The sequence below is a fragment of the Erithacus rubecula genome, assembly GCF_903797595.1.
Source record: "Erithacus rubecula genome assembly, chromosome: 6".
Classification (NCBI taxonomy): domain Eukaryota; kingdom Metazoa; phylum Chordata; class Aves; order Passeriformes; family Muscicapidae; genus Erithacus; species Erithacus rubecula.
In genome coordinates, this window is record NC_136688.1 from 7,002,135 (window position 1) to 7,024,474 (window position 22,340).

General features: G+C 43.4%; 1 protein-coding gene across 4 annotated transcripts; it reads right to left on the reverse strand.

Annotated features, from left to right (window-relative positions):
- Window positions 1-8,621: 8,621 nt before the first annotated feature.
- CALCB (calcitonin related polypeptide beta) lies at window positions 8,622-13,508 on the reverse strand. 4 transcript variants are annotated; one of them, XM_079307567.1, is made up of 5 exons: window positions 13,473-13,508; window positions 12,596-12,691; window positions 12,178-12,309; window positions 9,336-9,527; window positions 8,622-9,058 (listed from the first exon to the last, which is right to left on the reverse strand). In XM_079307567.1, the coding sequence occupies exons 2-4, from the start codon at window positions 12,679-12,681 to the stop codon at window positions 9,368-9,370; spliced, it is 378 nt and encodes a 125-aa protein (XP_079163693.1). In that variant the 5' UTR covers window positions 12,682-12,691; window positions 13,473-13,508; the 3' UTR covers window positions 8,622-9,058; window positions 9,336-9,367. The 4 variants fall into 4 exon arrangements, with proteins under 4 accessions (XP_079163693.1, XP_079163692.1, XP_079163690.1 ...); XM_079307566.1 differs by having other exon boundaries at window positions 8,809-9,058; window positions 9,336-9,530; XM_079307564.1 differs by lacking the exons at window positions 8,622-9,058; window positions 9,336-9,527 and adding an exon at window positions 10,837-11,381.
- Between the last annotated feature and the right edge of the window lie 8,832 nt (window positions 13,509-22,340).

Sequence of the window (22,340 nt, forward strand, 5' to 3'; positions counted from 1 at the left end):
TAACATTTTAAAGTGAATGGTTTCCCATTAATTTCCCTTCTCCCCATAAATTGTGTCTCTTACAAGCCAAGCACAGAGGTTAAAGTGCCAGAGCCAGTGTATAGCCCCAGTCAGCAGCAGGGAAGGGGAGGCCTCTGACAGTGGCAGCACATAAATATGAACAATTTCAGGGAAACAACACTAAAAGTTTTCAATGCCTCTCTCTGGCAACACAGTCTCACCAAGTGGAGTTGTCAAAGGTGGGATGCACATCTGCTACAGGAAAGGCAAAGACTGCTTGATACTGCACAAAGTTGATAATATTGTATTAAATTTAAACCTGCACTGTTAGGACAAGCCATGCCTCAGTCTGCTACAAATTACTATGCTTTTAAGCAGAGTCCTATTCTCTTACAGCTGTATGCTTTGATATCCAGTAGCAAAACAAATAATTTTTTGGATTCTTATGAAAATGTATCAAATTAATTCACTACATTTTTCTCTAAGATTTCAAGACCTCCTAATAAGCTTTTACTTCATCTTTAATGAACAAGAAAAACGTTGCAATAAACTGTAAATTATATATTTTTAAAACATTATAGGTTGAAAAAAATAGAAGTTATTCTATGACACTTGATGATGAAGCAAAGTCTGCACCTTGTTCTTGATAAATTTCAACTAGTATGACTTAGCAGTAACCACCATCAGAAGCAAGGCAGACATCTGAAGCAGACATCAGCTGAGTTAAATTATTCTGTGCATTACTATATACTAGGATTTTATATTAATATAATGCTAAAAATACATTATATTAGATGCAAAGTCGCTTAGGGAAAGCTTGAGTGCACCAGCTTTTCCTTGGATCATTATTGCCCCGTTCAAAATGCTGCTCTGCTTACCCTGTGGTATTACCCACTGTTTTGCTCTTGGGTTTTCTCATAGCACCTGTCATCACCACCACAAATCTGAAGTGGCAGCATGGTTCTCCTTCCAGAGTTTCTCTGCCACCAGTGGGCACCAACAACCAGACTACCACAACCTAATGTTGAACATTTTATGGCTTCCACCAAAGTTTAGAATGGGGCTTTGGAAAACTAATTTGCTTTTGGGAGGGTGGGAGGTTTGGATTCTAAACTCATTCTACAGAGGGGTTTCTTCCTTCCTCCCACCCCTGATGTAATCTTTCCTCCAGAGCTGAAGCACTGCTTCACTCACCATCACTACTGGCAGGCTTCAGCAGACACTCCCTCAGCACCATCCAAAACTAAACCTCCAGACATTTTTTATGGAAAGACCACTTCAGTTTTATAGACACAAGTGACCTCACCATCATCATTTTCTCCACTCCAGCTTCTCTGCCCATTCTGAACACCCTCTAAATTTCCTACTTGCATTAACACACCCCTGGTCATTCTCAAACTGTGACAGCAGTGGGAGCAATGTACCTCGAGATACCTACTTGGGGATGGGGCTGTGCTGTTCCCCAGCTGGGAAAATGCTTCATGGGCTAACATTGTGTTGCTGGTACACACTGTGGGTTTTTTGGAACCTGGCTGATGTATTTTTGTAGGTATGTGAGACATTTACTAGGAGGCATCATCAGATTTTGGCCAGCAAGTTTGAAGATGTGCTTCTCTATGAAGATGTGCTCCCTTAAAAATGTGCAGAAGTCCATTGCTTTGTAGTAAAGTGCTTGAGCCTGCTTTTAATGTTATGTCTATGGCACCAGAGCCACTTAAGTGGCATTTTTTTGGAGTTAGATTGACTATTGTGAGTCATAAATTCCAAGATGAATTTGGCTGACAGCTACCAAACATGGTTGTTCCAGTCTGTTTATGCAAAGACATGAATTTTTGCCCACCTGAGAAAACAGGCCAGGTGCACAGCACAGTCACAGGGCTGGCACTGATCTCATCCTCAGGGCTGTTTACTATGAAAACTCTCTCTGCATCATTCAGGACCCCATGAATAATTCAGCAGAGTTTCATTACTCCACCAGTGCTGTTTGTTTACTGCAATATCATCCCGTGGTTCAGCACCCATCTGACTTTAGGCATAAAGCCTGTGGGAAATGGAGAATTCCCAAAGGCTGGAGGGAATCCTTCCTGTGATGCTGGAGTCCTATAAACTCACAGAATTTCTAATTTTCTGCTTGAGAAAGTTAACTACCCGGAGAAACCCAGCAAAAATTAATCCATACATACATCTTGTATCCTTTACAGATACTGGCAAAGTTCTGTTCTCTCACTGGCTTACTTGGAACTGAAAACAAAACACACTGGAATTCAGAATTTACTCTTCCAAAGAGCAGGTCAGGATATTCTGCTCCACTTACACACTTACAGGGTAAGGCCTGTGAACTCCATTTCAAAATGCAAACAAAATAAGGATTGGTCTGTACCAATATTTCCCAATGTCCTTCTCACACATGTAGGACACTGGTAGGACACGTGGCTTGTGACATAAAATACACCAGGATTATCACAGAAATACTCTGTAAAGGTGTGGAAAAGCTGTCAAACACTTCCACCAGACAAGTGAAAATCTAAAATCTCTAGTTATTAGGTTTGATAGGAACACTCCTCTGCCCATGAACTTACCTTTGACCTTTTCCATTAAAACAATTTTCAGTAGTTCTCTATAAATGGCTAATGGTAGGAGCTCCTGCAGAAAATTGTTACTGAACAAATCTGGGTTAAAAATGGGAAGCATATATTGGCAACTTCATTTATATCAGTGGCAATATGAATAATTGATTTTCCTTCAGACCATCTGCAAAACTGATAAAAATCCAGAAAGAAAATTCTGATTTTCAGACACTTCTCTTCAGAAAGAGGAAAAAAATCTGTTTTGAGCTTGAGTAGCAAGTGCCATTTTCTGTGAAAAGAAGCAAAAGTTACTCTGACTCACTCACACCTCCTGGTAACAGAGTTAAACCAGAAGCTTTCTGTGGCTCCTGTGCCCTCTAGCTTCTAGAAGATGCATTTACCAAATATTCCGCTAATTTGAGCAGGTTTATAGAGTTTTCATTTTCATGCAATCACTAAAACTTGCTAAAAAAGAAAGTGATGCCTTTCCCCCTCTTCCTACCAGATAAAACTTTAACCCAAGACTGAAATGAAGAAAATAAATAATAAATAAATAAATATTAGTCTAGATTTTTGTTTACTTCAGAGGCACTTCATACTTCTGTGGTGATACAAATGAGCTTTAGAGGTACATATTAATATCAATTTTGAGTCCTCTGCACATATTAATATCAATTTAGAGTCCTCTGTGAGTGCTGCAAAGGACATTCAGCTTAACAGAGAAATGCCAACCAAATTGGAAAGAGCAGTGTTGAGAAGAGTGAGTTGTGAGACATGAGGGGTACCAAACCAGGCCATTGTATGGCATACAGCAAAAAGCACCTGATGCACAAGCAGCAAGCTGAAGGCTGGATTTTGTGAACCCAGCAGGCTTCAGGCTGAACTTCTGATGTGAGAGCAACACATGGCTGGGGAGGGGAAAAAGGAAGGATAATCCTGGTGTCCATAGCCAGAGAACTCACAACAGCCTGATGGGGAAAGCAGATTCCTTGGAGTTTAGGAGGCTGATGGATCAGCTTAAAGCTGGCTGGCTGTGAGAGACAGTCCAAGTGAATTTTATGTTGACATATCATCAAAAGCACCTGTGTTGGTTTCCACCTGCCAGGTGACAGGTCTTTGTGAGAGTAGAGGCTTCACCTCCAGTCCTGCCTGCCACATCTCTGCAGTGGCAGCTCCTGCTCATCTAACCAGGGATAACAAACAAGCAGTGAAACTTCTGTGGAGGAGGAAGTCACTGGAGCAACAGAATAGGGACACAAATCCTATCAAAAACCTCAGTCACAAAGGCACTTCATGAAGTTAAATAGTAAATGTATGTGGTTTTAAAGCACAATTACAAGTCCAGTGCTTTGACACGTGAGGAGCAAGGTTACACAAAGCTCTGCCACTGTCTATTAGGAAAAGGTGCAATAAAGACATTTTATTTCTTCTGAGAACCTAAGCCATGAACAAGAAGCAAACAGCATTTTCAAACAAACCTTTTGTTCACTGAATGTGCAATCTTACCAAGACTAAGCTTAAACCAGAGATAGTCAAAGCATAAAGTTTATGAAAAAAATATTTGACTTCACTTTCAAAGTGCTTCAAATGGTTTGGACAGATATCTGTGAGCCTTTTAAGACAAACTGTGTTAATTTTCATTTAAACTCTGTATTTCCAGTATTTGAAGGTCAGAACTATTTTCTTTTTCTATGTAATTCTCTGCTTCTATTACATTAACAACACAAATCAATATTAATTTTCATAACTAATTTAACTCTTAGATAGTATCTTTAACTACAGAATGACAAAGAAGGACTGCATTAACTAAGAGTGAAACCTTCCTTGGAAAATGTACAGTCAAGAATGACCCTGTAAACAGCAAAATTGTTTTCTTCAGCCTGTGTAGCAGGACTGACATGCTAAAAAGTTCCCCTGAGCTACTAAGACTGTTCCATGGAAGACACTGAACTACAAGGATTGTCATCCTTCCCCTGATGCACTTGCTTGGAATTCACTTCCAGTAACAGCCCATTCCTACCCACTACAAATAACAAATATGATATGGTTCCATATAAAATCATGGAATTATAAACTAATTATCCAACTATCTTAGGTATATATGCCAACTAGAATAGTTGGTTTCTTCCACAACAAAAGACAGTGGAGAACTGTGACAGTCCTTCAAGCATGTAAGGAGAATAATGTGCAAATTCATGTGTCTGACACAATATATTTGTATATTCAAGGTGTTTGCAAAGCTACAAAATAAAAATTATAAAGGCTCCAAATAGCCTTTAGTGTGGTGGGTTGATCCTGGCTAGACTCCAGGTGCTCACCAAATTCACTCTGTCATTCATCCTCAGCTGGACATGGGAGGGAAAATATAATGAAAAGTTCATGGGATGAGGTAAGAAAGGGGGAGACCACTCAGCACTCAGTTTATGGGCAAAGCAGACTAAACTTATGGAAATCAGTTTAATTTATTACAATCAACCACAGTTAAATAATGAGTAAAACCAAGTTTTACAAACAGCTTTGTCCCACCTCTCTTCTTCCCAGATGCAACTTACTCTCAATTTCTCCACCTTTCCACAGAGTGCAGTCCTTCAGGAAAAGGCTGCTCCAGCATGGATCTCTCATGGGGTTACAAGTCCTGCCAAAAAACCTGCTCCTCTTTCCACGTGTCCAGAGGAGAGGACCTTCCCTCCTTCTTGTCACAGCTTTTTCAGCCCCTCAAACTTCTTTTCTCCTTCCTCTCTTCCCTCCCTCCTTTATCCTCAGTTCATAATCACACAAATCATTCAGTGTTCACAAAGCCCTCGAGCTCCACGTTCAGACTGGAAGGCAATTATTTGCTTTCGTGGAGGTGACACTAATAATTTAGCTGGGATCACAGCTCAGCAGCAGCCAAAAGAGTAATTGGTGAAAATAAGAGCTGTGATGAAGCCAAGAATAGAAAGAAAAGATAAATGTTGCAATGATTTTGATTACTCCACAGAATCAGAAATCTCACAGATTGGAAAGTTCACAGAGAAAGTGTGACAATGTTAGGTGTAAGTTGGAATTGGGATTTCCTTTCTGTGGAAAAAAAAATTTAAAAAGAGGGGTAGTATACTCCTTGTACATTTTCTGCAGAAAAGAAGAATTTTGGAAGGCATAAGGGCTATCCAAAGTTGAGAATAGGGAAAGGATGTGGTGCCTTTAAGGATTCACCTGTTCTGAGACAGTTCAGGCTGGAAAAATGCTCAGATCCGAACTCTCCAGCATGTTTTAAACTCTTCACCTCTTAGAGATGTTCAATCTGCTAATTAGACATGACAATGCTGGATTAGATAACCAATACCAAAATTTACTACTGCCTGATATAAGTTGCTTTTGGCAGTGTTCAGTGTCAGAAGCAATAACATTAGCTCTGCTCCTTTCTCACACTGCAGATAATGGAAGCTTTCAGGAAGATGAATTAAATTTCACTAACAGAAGGAAAAAAAAAAATCGCCACAGTGGAAATCCACTTGGGTTATTTCAAAATGATGCTCTATCAGTGTGTGCAGCAATGTCCTGGTGAACAATCCTGAACCAAAAACTCAGTCAGGTCTAGGAGCAGATCACCACCTGTCCCCTTTCTTTCTCAGAATTTCTTCCATTTTTGCTTTTGCTTGCAAAGTACTCTCCCAAGACTTCATTTGCATTCAGAATTTAAATAAATAAATAAATAAATAAATAATAAACAAAAACAAACCAAAACCTTAGTAGTTAAAGAAAACACACACAGACAGACACCTAAAAATGTTAGAACTAAACATAGGCAGGCCGATGTTGCCTCATAAACAAGAACATCGACATTCATGCATGAATACTGAGTGCTAAGTAACTTGGGTTTGGTGCCCCTCACATGTACTGCACCAATGTTATACTTTCCACCAAGTATTCTTACAATGGCAATGTATTAAAATGGAAAGAAAAGTATATTAGAAACCACACTTTTCATTTTTAAATGCTAATTCCAAAAGGAGTTTTCTCCTTGAGTAGAAGTTTTGGGTTCACTTGAGAGCTGACAAGTTTGGGTAGTATTACCCAGAACAGTACCTTTTAAAACTTTTTTTAAAAAGTCATTTATTCCACTTGTTCACCAATTGACAACCTTCTAGCAGCTTTGCAATTCCTTCTACCATGTTTAATGCCTTAAAACTACAAATTTTTTATTTAAAATATTACACTCTAGTTTCAATAACAATCTGTTTCTTCTGAAGCTCTGAGCATCTCAGTTTTGTGGTGCAGGGCTTCTATCCCTTCACATTATGGAAAAGTTTTATTTGTATTCCCCCTTCCATAGTGCTCAAGCCTCTGTCCTTTACAGGAAGATGTACAGCTAAGTGTATGTGCAGACAGAGATTCTAAGGAGAAATGAGACAGAAGGTACAATAGGAATAGATCTTGAGGTGGGAAAGTAGCTAGTTCTTCCTAAGGAAAAAAAGAAAACAATAATCAACACAAAAACCACGTATCAAAAGTTTCACCCCAATTCCCTATACCCAGCACAATGTAAAACCAGCACCAAAGCTACTGGAATGTTTCCCATGTTGGGTTTGTGCTGTGGGGTAGAATGTTGGTCTGAAGAATTCCCTTTGTCTGACAGAAAGATGGGTTTAACTTGGTTAAACTGAAAAGAAGGACTGATAGATTTTAGATCAGCTGCCATTCAGTTACACAGAGCCTCAGGTGTCTCTCAGCAGAGAATGGCTGTAAATGGGAAAAAATGGGAAAAAAAATGCCTGACTATTTAGACTTTAAAGCCAGAAGGGACCCATGGACATTGCCTGGCTTCTTATTGAATACAAATCACTAAATTGCATGTATTCACCCCAATAACTGCACTTAGTATTCTATCTTGGAGAGGATTAAACTGCTGAGTGCTGTATTAGGAAAAAAAACAAACAAAATGCCACCTGTGCCCAGAATATCTGCAGTGACAGGGGAAGCCAGGCAATCCCAGCATATGACCCCCCAGTTAGTGCAAAAAAAAATGGGGGAAAACACCTGAAACGTGGCAACAAATGCTTACAGGCTCCAAATGTTGGCCAAAGCCAGGCAGATCCTTGCACAAAGCAGTGCAGTGGTTCATCATGTCAAGGCCTGCTTTGGACTGACTTACCAGGGCTGGTGCTCCCCAGGAGTGAACCCACAGCCAGGAGGGAGCACGGGCTGGGAGTGTCATCACTGGGCTGGCCAAGCTCCTCTTTGGCACCACACCTGCAGCAGAGACACAGAGACAGCCTGAGAGCCTCCACTTTGCACAGCAAGGAGGAGTCTCCCACCCTGGAGACAGCCCAGAGCCCTCTGGATGCAATCCTGGAGGATGGGGAGCTGGGAGCACTTGGCCTCTTCCCTCTCCCATCCTGGGATCCATCTGAACTGATGAAGCAGATTTTAGGGTCGGGCTGTAAAGCACGAAACAAATCTAAACAAATATCTGACTCAGCTACTAAACTGAAAGAGCAGCAGCTTTGAGAAGGAAGTTGGCAGCACCACTTAGAAGTCCATGGAATGAATCCAGCTACCCTCTTCTCCACTCACTCTAATTATTTATCCCTGATCCCTAAATAGATTCAGTCTCAGGATTGCTTCAAAGAAATGTACATTTCTGTAGCTTCTCTTTCTCTTCTAATTCACTTTTTTTCACCTTACACAAAAATCTACAGTGGATGTCAGGCTGCACTACAGCCTGTATAAAAAGATTTAGTTTTAAACCACACATGAAATTTGTCTCCATGTTTTTACTAAATGTACCTGTGGCTTCATTTTATTTTTCTAGCAGAAGTCTCACCAAGAAGTGTCTTTTGGTTCATTTGGGGTTTTTTTAACACATATAAAAAGCAGCTATTCTTTCTGTTCTGAACTTTTGACTCAAACCTTAGTAGTCATAGTTAATAAGGCTGGAGCAGATCAATGGACTAGCTGATCTGCAATGATGTTGGCTTAGTGCCACATGTCTCCATAAGCGTGTCCAAATGAAAAATCAGTTTCTCAATCCAAGTGTATCTAAAATACTTTTTTTAATTTTGCGTAAATTCACAAATAATACAATATTGAAGTGATATCTTTTCTTTCTTTAAACATACTGTACAATCAGGATAGTTAAGTGTTTTACATCAAGGCACAGCACACTGTATAATACACATATGCCTTGCCAGGCAGCAGTTTAGTATAATCCCCGAGATTTGGCAGTAGGGCCAGGAGAAGTAGCATGGATCACATAAGCTGGAAGATAAATAAATAATAGATGCCGTCACATTTTATTTGAAATAGAGTTGCATATAAAAAGAATATACAATAATTTAACTTTAATAACTAGATTCTCTTTTACTATACATAACAGAAGTGTTCTCATTTGTATTAAATAAAACATTTTCAATATTAGGATGAAAAATTAATCTTTTTGGTGGTCTTGGTTTATGAAGAAGAGTTGCTTCCATTAGAAATTAAAGTCGAGATCTCAATTTCATTGCAACCTGTAAGAAAGAAAACCAGAGTTACTGATATGTTGGTAATGAAATGTTAGTGGTAAAAGAAGGAAATAATTCCAACCAAATTGTTGTGTTTAGTTAATGCACTCTCCAAAAGCTCTCCTTCATAGTGCACACATCTGTGTTCTCTTTATAACATCTTTTTTCCTTTTACTCTCACTCACCCTTTCTTCTCAGAGCTTACCCCTGCAGGTCTGTTATCCTCCCCCACAAAACTAAAACGTTGGTGATGCCCCAGGTTCTGTTGGTGCTGTGCATTTACCATGTCCACATCACCCCTCAGCTTCCCTTTTCCTATTTCTGGGCGCTTCTTCTCCGCCTGCCGAAGGCCTTGGAGCCCACGTTGGTTGGGACGAAGTTGTTCTTGCCCACGGCCCCTGACCTGCTCAGGAAGTCTGCCAGGCGGTGGGTCACACAGGTGGCTGTGTTGCAGGCCCTCTTCTGTGCTGTCACACTGCTTTTCAGGAGGGAAAAGGGAGGGTTAGCTCCTGCAGCATGAGCCCTGCACCCAGTGAAGCATCACTGTGACTAGCAAAGGCTCCTCTGCAGGGTTAAGAGCAGGCTGGCTCTGCAGCAGGCTTACAGCTGCTAAAAGAAGCCTCTTTATGCTTTTCTCAACATCAGGCTCACTTTATAAAAGCAGGACTGAAAACTAAACCCAGGCCACATTTTCAGCCACACCTGGGCTACTGCCTGCCTCCAGCCAGGCATTATAGCCATGGAAAGGAGCTGAGGAACTTCAGATCTGGAGAATTTAAACAATCCCCACTTCCTTCAAAAGCTCACATTTGTATTTTGCTTGAGGTGTTCCTGAAAAGGCAGCAGCAGACACAGATTATTCCCTTCTCACTCCAACACCTGTGCTCCCTGACAGCCAGCAAACACATGGAATTGCAGCACCACTGGTGACTATAGGAGCTTTGTCAGTGACTCTGAGCAGCTGCCTTCAGAGCTGAGCCACACATAAAGACACTGTTCCAGGTACTTGATGGGAATGGGAGAACCTCTCTTTCCTCCTGTTAGACCTTTATCTACTACCAAACTTCACCATGGGGCAGCTCAGACTTTGACAGTACTAGTTCTCTGCTCACAGTTCAGCCTACAGCTAACATCTTCAAGGAATATGCATTCACACAATCCTTGCTTGAAGAATTTTCTACTAAAGCAATGAGTTTCTCACAGTAGGGAGGGATTTTTCTCAGCTAAGCATCACAAGGCAGTCTATTAATGTTAACAGTGAAGAGTTGTTTTTACAATCAATGCCAAGTATTTGAAAGATGTTTCTAATTACAAGATAGATGCAGTGCTGCAACAGAACTGTAAAGAAGTCTGGGTTGGGCTCTTAATGCAAGATAACCTAATGTAGGTGAATTGTAAATCAACACAAATATTTTAAAGGTACACGAGTTTTAAATATAGTGCAAAAACCCATTGTAAAATAAGAAAAGAGAAAGACCACAAAATTCTTACCTGGACATGTTCAGTACCCAGCTTTAACAGGATTACATTTCTAGTTTGTTAGAATGAATAGGTATGAGCCTTCCTGAATTCTTTGCTTCTTAGGGTCCCTACCAACAGGATTGCATGCATGCCTGATACAGCAGTAAATATCAATTTATATGTAGAGCTGACTTCTAAATTCTCTTTCAACTTTTCTAGAAGTTACTAGCATTGCCTCTCTTGAATTAAGACCAGTTGCAAAATTTTTCTAGCCTTGTCTAGAAATCTCACATTTTAAAACAAACTGTTAAACCAAGCAGATCTAATCCTTATAGAAAAATAGGTTTATTGAACAAGTGCATGGGCAAGCACAAAAGAAAGAATCTACTTGTACATTTAGCGGCCAGAAATGAAGAACCTTTTTTAGAATTTTTTTAATCAGTGTCTAAGAAAATAATTTGGAATATCAAGGCAGTGCTGATCATTTTTATTTATTTTTTTCCCCTAGTTTGGTATGCATGTTATGTTCGTGGTCTTCCTAACATTAGGTCCATCTCAAACATTCTCTGTCGAAAACAGAATCAAAAGAACACAGCAAAGTTAGCAATCAAAGTTAGATCCACATGCATCAGGTTAAAAAAGGGGGAGGAGGGGGAGAAATAAGCATGTCTAGTTGTTTCCTAGGGGTTCCCCATAGTTTGCATAGCGTTCATGTTCCAGGTCACTCAGCACATTCCGTTTCTTGCCAGGAGTTCCAGCCCCGACGTCAGTGCGAGGGTAAGTTTGCAATTTGTGCAATTCTTGAGACAGTTTGCCCAGCACACAAGTACTCAGACTGGCACAGCGTTTGGAAATGGGTCTATCCAGGCTGCAGGGGGGAAAGAAAATAAAAACATGCCCAGAGGAAGAGTAACCTCAAACATGCACATTCATGCATTTCTTCCCTACATAAAAGATCTAGCGTTAGGAAACTTAAAAGTCCATTCAAAACAAATCCAAACCCTCTGCATCACATTCCATGCAAGGCAAGTCCATACAGAAGCAGTCAGAAGGAAAACACCATTTGTTAATGAATCCAATTTTGTTGACAAGCAAGTCCATTAGCCTTTTGGATGCTCATATAGTCAGAGGTCAGGGAGCTGAACTTCCCCCATATCCCGCATGCTGCTCAGTGTCTCATCCATCCCCATGCATTGCAATGCAAATCCTGTTAGGATAATGCAAATGCTCCTGCATGCCTGAGGGAGAGTGGCTTCGTGCATCAGGAGGAACACATCCCTCCTGCCAGGGGCTTTCCATGCCTTACAACAGCATGCACTTGCACGACAGAGAATCCAAGAGTGACTGAGTGATCCCCTGACACTCCCAATGGGAAGACATACCTTTTGCTGCCATATTTTAACACAACCTATTCATTCAAGCTCAAATCACCCTCCACTTTCAGAAGTAAGAGACAGATAGAGGCAGGTTAACTAGTTGAAAGCCATTCTCTGGACACCAACACTAGGATGTCTCTGCAGCATCATCCTTCACCAGTTAGCCATAACCCCAGGAAAACAGAAAGATCTTGACCTGCAAAGGGTCTGCTCAAATGGCTTTTGCTAAATATCAAACATATAACAGTCCCACATTGCTTTTCTGCAGCCCAGGACTGCAGTCCTTACCTGTTCCCCTCGGAGGCTTGCTCCAGCTCCTCTGCTGTCATCTGTATGAACTCTTTGACCAGTGCATTTAATAACCTCCGAGCTTCATAATCACTGAGAGTCACTCGATCCGTGATGGACTCCAAGCCAGGTCTAGGCAGAGGCAAGGCAAACAGGGTGAACACAGCCCAGGCTGCTGCAGAGACAGGGGTCTGGCAGGCTGTGTGTCATTGACAGTGCCTTTCAGGGTGTGAATGTGCAAACCCCGGTGCGCTCCCCTCACACGCTGCGGTTTAAAAATGAAATCAAAAAGCCACAACACAAAACGCAGCCACCTTTCTCCTTCACCGTTGTCTGTTTCCCTCCTGGACCTCTCAAGAATATTAAGCATTTTCATACCATTCAGACAGAGCACTCAGCAACAGGACCAGCTTCTTACCTGACTGGGGCTGCCTGGAAGCTGTCCATCTGGCACACAACCAAGGCATAAACAGCAAGGAAAGATGAAATCTTCAGCATAACCATGATTTCCTCTCTACAACAAAGAGGTACATCAAGCAATGGCTGTTTTCCAACCCTCTCAATCCTGCAAGTTCCACTAAAGAGGTCATTCCTTCCTAGCCACAAGTAGCACAATCATGAACAGATTTGTATTTTAAATTCACCTTTTTTTTTATTTTGATTATTGCTACTGTGCTTTAGTTTTCTCAAAATTTTATTATAATGTGACACTATTACAGGGCAGGAAAACGTGGCTGCAGTTATTTGCATTCAACTTAAATCAGCTTTCCTCAAACTGGCAGAAAATACATTCCTCTAACTACTGCACACAATGTCACAGACTGTGTGTCCAACACGGACAGATACAAATCACAAGGAAAAACAGTGTTTAACATTTTTGAGAACAAAATACCCTTGTTAGCACTTTACCTGAAGCTGCCTGCTTCTTGCCAGTAAGCACACTAACATCCCAGTTCAGATTACACTAAGAATTATTAGTTTAATTTCAATAAATATTTATATGCTGAAACCAGAGAAGATAAGTTAAAAATCAGTCATAATCACAAAAGCTATTATTGAAGATTTGAGATACGTCTCTCTCACAGCATCAGTGTCCCGGACTCCAAGGAGCACATCAGCACCACCACCTCATCCTCATTTCAGCCAACTCCCAGCACTCGACGGGAGCATCCAAAGGATGCTCCTCACGCCCGCGGCTCCCGGTGCCGCAGCGCTGTGTCCTGGCCGGACACGCCGGAAGGGCTGTCCCCCGCCTTGGCACAGACAGCCCCGGGGACGCGGTCGGCGGCGCTTACCGGGGAGCGGAGCGCAGAGCGGAGCCGGTGCGGGTGCCGCCGATGCGCGGTGTCACGCACTGCCCGCCGCCCCCTTTTATACCTGCCGCCGCCGCCGCCTGCGTGGGCGCCCGCGCGCGCCCGCCAGCCAATCACCGCGCCGGCCGCGCGCCGCGGCCCGCTCCGCCATTGGGCACCGGCTGGGCCCGGCGGTGACGTCATGGCCCGCTCCCTGAGAGTCCCATTCACAAAAAAAAGCGCGGCCGGGGCGGGGCGGGATCGGGGAGCCGCTCCCGCCGCTCCCGCCGCGCTCCCGCGGCACCGCTCACGCCTGGCGACCTCTGCAGCGGTGGGACCGCATTGCAGAGCGGGGCCGCTCCCTCCCCGGGAATTCCCGCCCCCCCGGCAGCCGCCGCGGCTCCGGAGAGCATCCCGGGTGTACCGCGTGTGGGCACGGGCGGCTTGTGCCGCCCGAAGGGAGCAGAGGGACAAGCGGCACCTGCGAGCGCCTCCCGCGCTCTGCCCCGCCTGCCGGGGCCGCGGAGAAACTCCGCGCTCCGAGAGGAAACCATCAGCATCAGCGCCATCTCCATGGCACAACTCGAGGGGCAGGTGCAGCGCCTTTCCGCGCCCGGGAAGGGGGGCTCGCCCCGCGGCCCGGCGGGGATTACCGGGCCGCCCATGCATCACCCGCCGAGGAGCCGCTGTCACGGCAGCACCTGCCTGCTCAGGATGTTTGCCCGGAGACTCAACACGGGGGGGACACGGCAACACGGGGGGGACACGGCAACACGGGGGGGACACGGCAACACGGGGGGGACACGGCCGGGGTGCTGCCGCCCGGAGCGGGCGCGGGGAGGGGGAGAAGCTGCTCGGGGGAGATGCCCTGCAAGGCAGAGAGCGCTTCCACAGCCCCCCGGGAGAGCGGGAGCGCCTTTGCTGCCCGCCCGGAGCGGCTGGGCGATGCCGAGCGCGGCGGCACCGCAGCCCCGCGGCGCACGGGCTGCGCAGCCGGCGATGCCCGGGGGTGCGCAGGGTCCCCGACCGCTCTCGGGACCCCGGTCCTGCCCTGTCCTCTCTCCCCTGCACCACCCCAGCTGCCGGCGGCAGCGCTGGGAGCCGCCTGTGCCGCTGTGGCCGGTGGCGAGCAGAGCCCCGCGCACGCTGCGCGGCCGCGCAGGGAGCAGGTGACCAGCGCGGCTGCCGGGCGCGTTCCGCTGTTCAAAGGGATGGCGAGCTTTCCTCCCAACATCCCGCCGGCCCCTCGTTCCTGTTTTACAGCCGCCCGTGACAGGGTCGCTCCCGGCGGCAGGAGCCGAGTGTTCCCCCGGAGGTGGATAAATTTCGGGAGAACCGCGGGGAGGGCGATGTTTTGTTGATGAGATTTTAGCCGGGAAGTTTATAAATAAACCCCACGAACATACAGAAACCAGTGGTGAGCGGCTGCCGCGCGGGCAGGATCGCTGTGTCCATCACCCTCCTGGTTTTGGGGCGCCCCGTCCCCTCCCAGCGGGAGCGGCCACCGGCGGGCGCTGCGCCCTTCGCCACCCTCGTTTGGCAGAGCGACGACTGCAAAACCCTCTCGGATTTTGGGGGTCTGAGTTCTGCGTTTTTCCAAGTGAAAACCCAATGCGCTTTTGGAGGGTTTTTTCGGGTTGATTTTTTTCTCCACTCCCTAACAGGTCTCCGTAGCCCTCCACGAGCTGCAGCCCTCGAAGGGCTGGCAGAGGGGATGCTCCCTGGAAAGCTTTTTCCTCCCCCCCGCTCTGCCAAATTTGAAAGTTCGTTTTAAACAGCGGCTCCCTCGCACTTATGCTGACCACGGGAATCCCCTCGGAGAAGGAGTCTAAACATTTGATTTAAAATCTCTTCCGTTTCCAAGACTCCTGTTCTAGTTTTAAGGTAGTTTTTCTGAGGATGCGTTTCAGGCAGCACCTGAAAGAATGGCTCGGCTTTGCTTCTGCTGTTTTAATATGATTTATACAGTTACACCAACAGAAATAAAGTGCAGGAACTTAAACGTCTGGACTGCCAGTCTGATATTTCCCTCTAATTATTCCTTTTCTCTTCCTGTGCTAACAGTTAATTGTTCCCATTTCCTTTGAGGAATTATTTACCCCTTGTCCACATAGAATATCTTAAAGTTAAAAGTTAGGGCAATAGAATTCCAGACGGTTCTGTTGTAATAGCGTATTTCCTCCTTCTTTCTGGGAGGAAAAAGCTAACTTTTGCCTTGTGGTTGATTCCAGTCAGTTCAAGCCCTTCACCTGCCAGTGTGGCTCGGTCCGGGGCTGGAGCCGGTGATTACAGCATTTCAGGTGCCAACATTTCTACTTTAAGCTTTCACAGGAAGGAGTGTAAATTTAAACCAACAGGTACGAATGCCAATAGATCCACTCCTGGGCACGTAGAGATGATGTAGCACTTGGATATTGGCAGGCACTTTGGCTGTTCCTTGCCAGCGCTAATGGAGGGACTCCCAGCTGGAACGCTCGTCCTGTTTCCCCCCTCCCCCCCAGCTATATGTCATCCCCAAACATATTTTCTTTTTGCAAATATCTCTTCTCTTCTCTTCAGAAGGGGCAGTTGACCAGCTTGTCTGTTTTTGAAGCTGTAAAAAAAGACTCGATTTTCACAGGATGATGTTCTTCTGTTGCTTGATAAATCCAAAACTAGAGGTTAAGTGTTCGTGGAAAATGTAGCAGAGAGGGGGTGCTTTGGAGCACTGCACTAAGAAAGTGAGACATTTACTGAAAAAATCTGTTCCAAGGGACTGGTTCTGCCTTTTTCTGTGCTGCCTTTTTCAGATTAAATAAAAAGCCACAGAATGACTAGATTTTTTATTTATTTTAAGAAATAAAATTATCTAATGCAACCCCCAGCTCCATGTAAAAGGAATTTCATTTTGAAATAAGCTTTAATTTGTAGAGAATAAGAAAAATCTGGGCTATTTTATAGTGAGTTTCTGCACACTAGATACAACTTCTTACAATATTATACTCCTTGATATAATTTAACCAAAACATTTTCAAGTGTGACCATGTTTTCTGCTGTAAAATTGCCATTATGTTGAGAAGCCACAGACACTGTAGTGAAGTTCTGAAATGCTACCAGCTGACATGCTGGTAAACAAAAATATCACCTTTATATATTATGGTGCAGTTTTTGTTCAGTACTAAAATGCAATTCTCCAAGGAAGGTAAGACTGTGAGCTGCACAGGTAGAATCTTCATTCCCATGATTGGTTCATATCAGAGAAAAGGAGAGACATGAAAGGAGAGACAGTGATGAGGCCATGATCCACAAACACAGTAAGCTCTCCACCAGGGAGGTGAGTGTGATTCAGGTCTCTGCTCTAAGTCTGCTCTTCATAACAACTATTCAAGATTTTTCAGGTAAGGACAAGTTATGACAAAGTAGCTGTAAAAATCCCATGTTCCTTCTTTACAAGGAGAACCTGGGGAGTCACTTCTCTGACTTTTTGGGGGATGCCAGTTTTTTCTGATCCAGGATCCTGTCTCTGTGAACAGGCAGCAAAGGAGGCTCTGCAAGCCACGTGGGGGAAGGTGAGGAGAGCTAGCCTCCTAACATTTCACTGGAATCTGCTCTGCAGAAAATGAAATCAGCTAAGCCAGAGTTAATGGTGTTGTGCTGCTGTAAAAGCAAGCTGTATGTTAGCAGGGCTACCTTGTTTGGGGTCTGGGAGGTAATCCTTACACTTCACTTTTTGCTGATAGGATCTAGATCAAAAAGACTTGGGCAAGTTGGAGAAAGTCCAGAAAAATGCCAGTAAGGGTTACCAGACATCCCATATAATGGTTTAGGGAAACAAACTCAAAGATCAGGGAAATGTAACAGAAGGAAAGACTATGGAGAAAGATGATAACAAAAAAATTAATACTTGTCATGAAACAATAACCATCTGCAACCTGGTAATTTATATATATATATATATGTATAATATATATATATATATATGTAGTCTTGAAGGGCAACAAAGGAGACTCCACACATGAGAAAAGCTTTCTGCAACTGAGATTAATGACAGGCAAGAATAGTTTGCATTGCAGTTATAGCATCTCTTTCAGTGGAGGATTTCATGGCATGTTACTCTAACATCTGTCAGGAGTGACATATGTAGGTGAGATGCTCTGGGAAAGGAACATAATCCATTATATTTGTTCTCTTTTTATCTTTCTTCTCCAATTTCTGTGACACTATAATTTAAATAGCTGGAGAATGGTTTAAACTGTGAAACCAACACTATAACTTTTCTAGGCATTTGGTTTTGTGAAACTTACATCCCTAATTGGTCAAATTATTTCCTCAATTCTGCTCTCGTAGTCTCTGTAATACCATATTTAGATTTAGCATAAATTCACATCAAGCTTATCCACATGAATAAAACTGCACCAATCTATCTTGTGGTTTGGTTTGAATTTGGACCAAAAAGAAAAGCTTATTTTTTTCTAAAAATGCAGTATTTTCCTGAGAACCAGAACACTGATATAAATCCCAACACTAAAGCATTTCCTTTTTAATGGACATTTAAATCTGGATTTAGGCTGCTTCGGTGCCTACTTTTGAGAAAGTGGAACTGCTGTTGAGCTAATTAGAGAAAAATCTATGAATCACTCTGGAGGCAACTCTCCTCCAAAATGCCTTAGAAAAGCTCCAAGACTGATTTATGAAAGAAATTTTACACAGAAGATCAGCATTGCATTGGTTTAATCTCCTTGAAATACTCCTGTTGCACAAACCCCCAAAATATTCTGTAGGTTTTGTGGCAATTTCCCTGGGTATATCAAAAATCCAGTTTGGAGTAGCCCTTTAAACCAGGCTGGGCCACACTGTCCTGCACTGAGGTTTGCTTGGGCAGGCAGCAGGGGCAGAGCACAGGGGAGTTTGCTGTGGCTTTGTCATCTCCTGCCCTGCCCCAGCACAGCTCAGCCTCCCAGCAGGTTCATGAGGCTCCAGCCCTCTCCTGCCCCCGGGAAACACATTCCCTCCCTCTGACAACTGGCACAATTCCTGTTCTGTCCCTACACCTCCAGCAGACTGGCCAGGAGAACCCCTCACACTCAGCAGAGACAGGGGCAGACTTGCAGCATTGCCAGGGATGCACTACGGAGGAAGATCTCACTCTGAAAATGTTTCAAAACCAGCACTCCACTTTTTTACATTTTGCAGGTAAAATGATAGTTGGGAAAACAACCTCAGAGCACAAAACTAGTCCTCTTAAGCAATAGCATGGTTATAAAACTTTGATTTCATTGCTTGCACAAGTGCTGTGATACTATCTTATACAGTCAGAGCATGTCAGGGAAAAGAGGGTGAGAAACTGTTTCTCAAGCCCTCAAGTTAGTCCTTGCTTGTTCTTTACAGGATGTTAGAAGGGTGGAAGTCCTTGTGTCATCGTTTCATCCTTTGTCTTGCCAGTGCTGAGGTCTGATGAAGCCACAGAGTAACTCAGAGTTTTCCTCTGTCCCTCCCCGAGCCATGCAGTCGTCCTGATATTGTTAGGTCCTACAGCACTGATTTAGCCTCTGCCCTCAGTGAAATTTAGGGCTAAAAAAGATCTCTTTCTTTTCAGTGTTGGTAAATAGTATGTGAAGGCAAAGGCTATAATAATAATAATATAATATTTGCTAATATTATATATATTAGCAAATATATAATATAATATTTGCTAATCTACTTTCAGCAGAGTTTCTCGGAACCCAGTCATATGACACCATCAATTAAAAAGATGAATTTCTAAATTTATGCATAGAATTGACCTAAGTATCCTCTGAAATAACCAGAAAATACAACATGCCAAAACTATTTTTGAAGTTAAGCCAGTCTCTTAGCCTTCTGAGTCTGCTTGACAGACCTGAAATGTTTAGGCAGAGTAGGACTGTCACGAAGGGAAAGGATGTGACTGAAGGAAAAGGTGGGAGTTTTCTCAGCAATCAGTCACCAGGTTCACAAGGGAAAACATCAGATGTGATTTTCCTGTTTTAGATAATCTGCAAAGCACCAGCATCATTAGAGGCTTGACTCAGGAGATTATTGTAACATGGAAGTTGATCATTCACTGTGATGACTTAGGTTAAAAAGAGCTTTGTGAGTGTAACAGATAACATCTGCACATGACTTGTCAGTGGGCTTATGAAATTAATTTCTTTCATGACAAGCATGCCTGTTTTACATACATCTGTAAAGATCTCTCTTTTTTCCTGATTCACCCTCAGGGATGCAAGGAGCAAGATCTTTGCACATTTGTCTATAAAGAAGTTATTTTCCTGCATTTTATAAATCATGTCATGATTTCACTGAACAAGAGACATTACTATAGGAATGGGCTTTCACCTGATAAAGTTTTACCTTGTTTTCCATTTACAATATCAACTCTGAAGAATAAGAAAACCAGAGCCCGTTTCAAAGTTGTAGCTAAATACAATTTTGTGAGATTTTTAATGGAACTTGGAAACAATTTTTCTCCCCAGAATTACCATTAAGTTCTTAACATTGCTGCTCAGAGAACAGCCACACCTGGCAGTATATTTCTTCAAAAGTCAAAGCTATATATAATTATGTGTAGTCAAAGAATACAAAGCCAAATAATTGCTTTCTGATTTTCTTGAGAGGACAGGAACACAATCATTTCCTGTTACTCCAACTTCTGCTTACAGAATTTCCAGTGCAAAGTAATTGTAAAACTTGATGACTAGAATGTTTTAGAATTTAATAAAGATACATGCTTTAATGGGTTTCTTTACTCAGCCATCATTTTTATAATTGAAATAAAAAAACCTGTATTCATCCTATAAGTTTGCTCATTTGATCATCCATGATTAAGATGAGCAAAACGTTCCCAAAGAAGCAATTCAGCACAAGCTGCCCACACACTTCTGAAGGAATGAATGAATGAAAAAAAAAAAAAAAAACAAAAAAAAACCCTAAAAAATAAAAAGATCAATCAAAAACTGGCAAGGAATCCTGGACTTGGACAGCAATTGGAGTCTTGCATCCCTAAACCTGCATCCTTAAGTGATTTCATCTGTCTACAAGGGTTTATTTATCACTTACTTCTGACAAGTTTCAGTCATCTTTGTCCATGCTGGTGCTTTTTCCCTCCATTTAATCACGCATCTTTTAGAGCTCCTCAGACCTTTAATCTTGGTTGATTCACCATCTTTTAGCATTTGGCTTGGCCAAAATGGATTTCATTTTTCTGCAATCATGCTCTTCAGTTTCCCTTCCTCTGTTACAGCGATCAACATCACTGTGTCTTCTCCATCCTCATGGCTCAAAAATCATGGTGAGGTCAGTTTTGACTATCCTCTCCTTGCTTGAAGATAATTGTCAAATATTGTTGGCTTTCCCCCCACTACAAGTCTATTCCTTCGTTTTTAGTCAAATATTTGGACTTTTCTTCTGTATCTTTTTTCCTCCCTCTTCTTGGGTCTTTCCTACACTATTTCCCCCCCTTTTTCCCCCTTCAAAATGCTTGCTGGGAAAACTGTTAATCACCTTTCTTTTTTTACACAAATGCAGTGGAAATCATGATAATCTAAAATTTTGGTTATTAAACACTTAAATAACAGAACATTGAAAATAAGCTGCAAAAATAAATTCAAGCAGATACCTCCTCCTGTGTTTTTTCAGATACTTAAGCATGTGCACATCTTACTTTACTCCTTGGCAATTTCTCTTCATTCTTCCTCTGACTGGAGCCAGGCTGAGGTCCTGAATCACCTGCCCTTTGGTGAGAATTCTTAAGGAAATGACATTGAAAATACTGGCATTTTTTGCAGATATGACCCAAATAAGACATCAGGCTGTATTACACTGAAAAAAAGGATGAAGAAGTAACTTGGAAAAATAATGAAAAAAACAAACCTCCAACAGGGTTCAAGCCACATCTTTGTGTTCTGACAAACTTGGTAAGATTTTGATATAGGATTTTGATACATTGGCACAAGTTATTAATGAGCTCCATCAGCATAAATTTCTCATCTGTTGAGATCTTAACAATGTTCTTAAAAATCTATGTACAGCTATTAAGATAAATTCAACAAGAAAGTTGTTAGAAAGTTAGAAACGCATGGCACAGAAATTGTAACGGGCCAGGACCGCTTCTGTTATTCCTAAAATCTCTTGTAAAATAGTAGTAACGTAATAACAAAACCAGCGTGAATGGAAACAATTCTGGGTGTGTTTTGCCAAGAATGTCACACGGCACAGCAACATTGCTGTCCGACCTCTGCCTTACCCATCTTGCCTTCTGCAGCTCAAGCCCAGGCTCCTGAGCCATCACCCCACTGGGTAACAGCAACCTTTGCACGCTGTGTGTGTGAACTCCGTGGTGACACGGATCGGGGACATTCCCCACCGTGCACTCCGGGCTCTTCCCTGCTGCTGGGTCAGTGCCCCCGGGCCGGGCTGTGCGGGGCAGGGAGCGAGCATCACACCTGGATGCGTCACATCTGGATGTGTCACAGCTGGGTGCATCACATCTGGATGTGTCACACTGAGCGCATCACACCTGGATGCATCACCTGCTTCCCGAGATCCAGCGGGAATCACAGCGGAGCTCATCGCCCCGGGCTCCCCAAGCAGTGAGATACACCCCAGTGCGTCTCTCCGGGACAGACACCTCGAAACCGTGAATTTGAGATTCCCAGAAGTGTGACGAGGAGCAGAGAGCCGCGGCTTGCTCCCCCCTCCCCTGCCACGGTCGGAGTGCGGAGCGCTGCGCTTCGACACCGCGAGGGACCAACGCTGGGGGATTATTCCGGGGGAAAAAAAAAAAATAAATAAAAATTAAAAACTAACAACCGAAGAAGCCAGCGGAGGAGCTCCTGACGCGGCGGGCGGAGCCTCCGCGGGCCAATGCGGGGC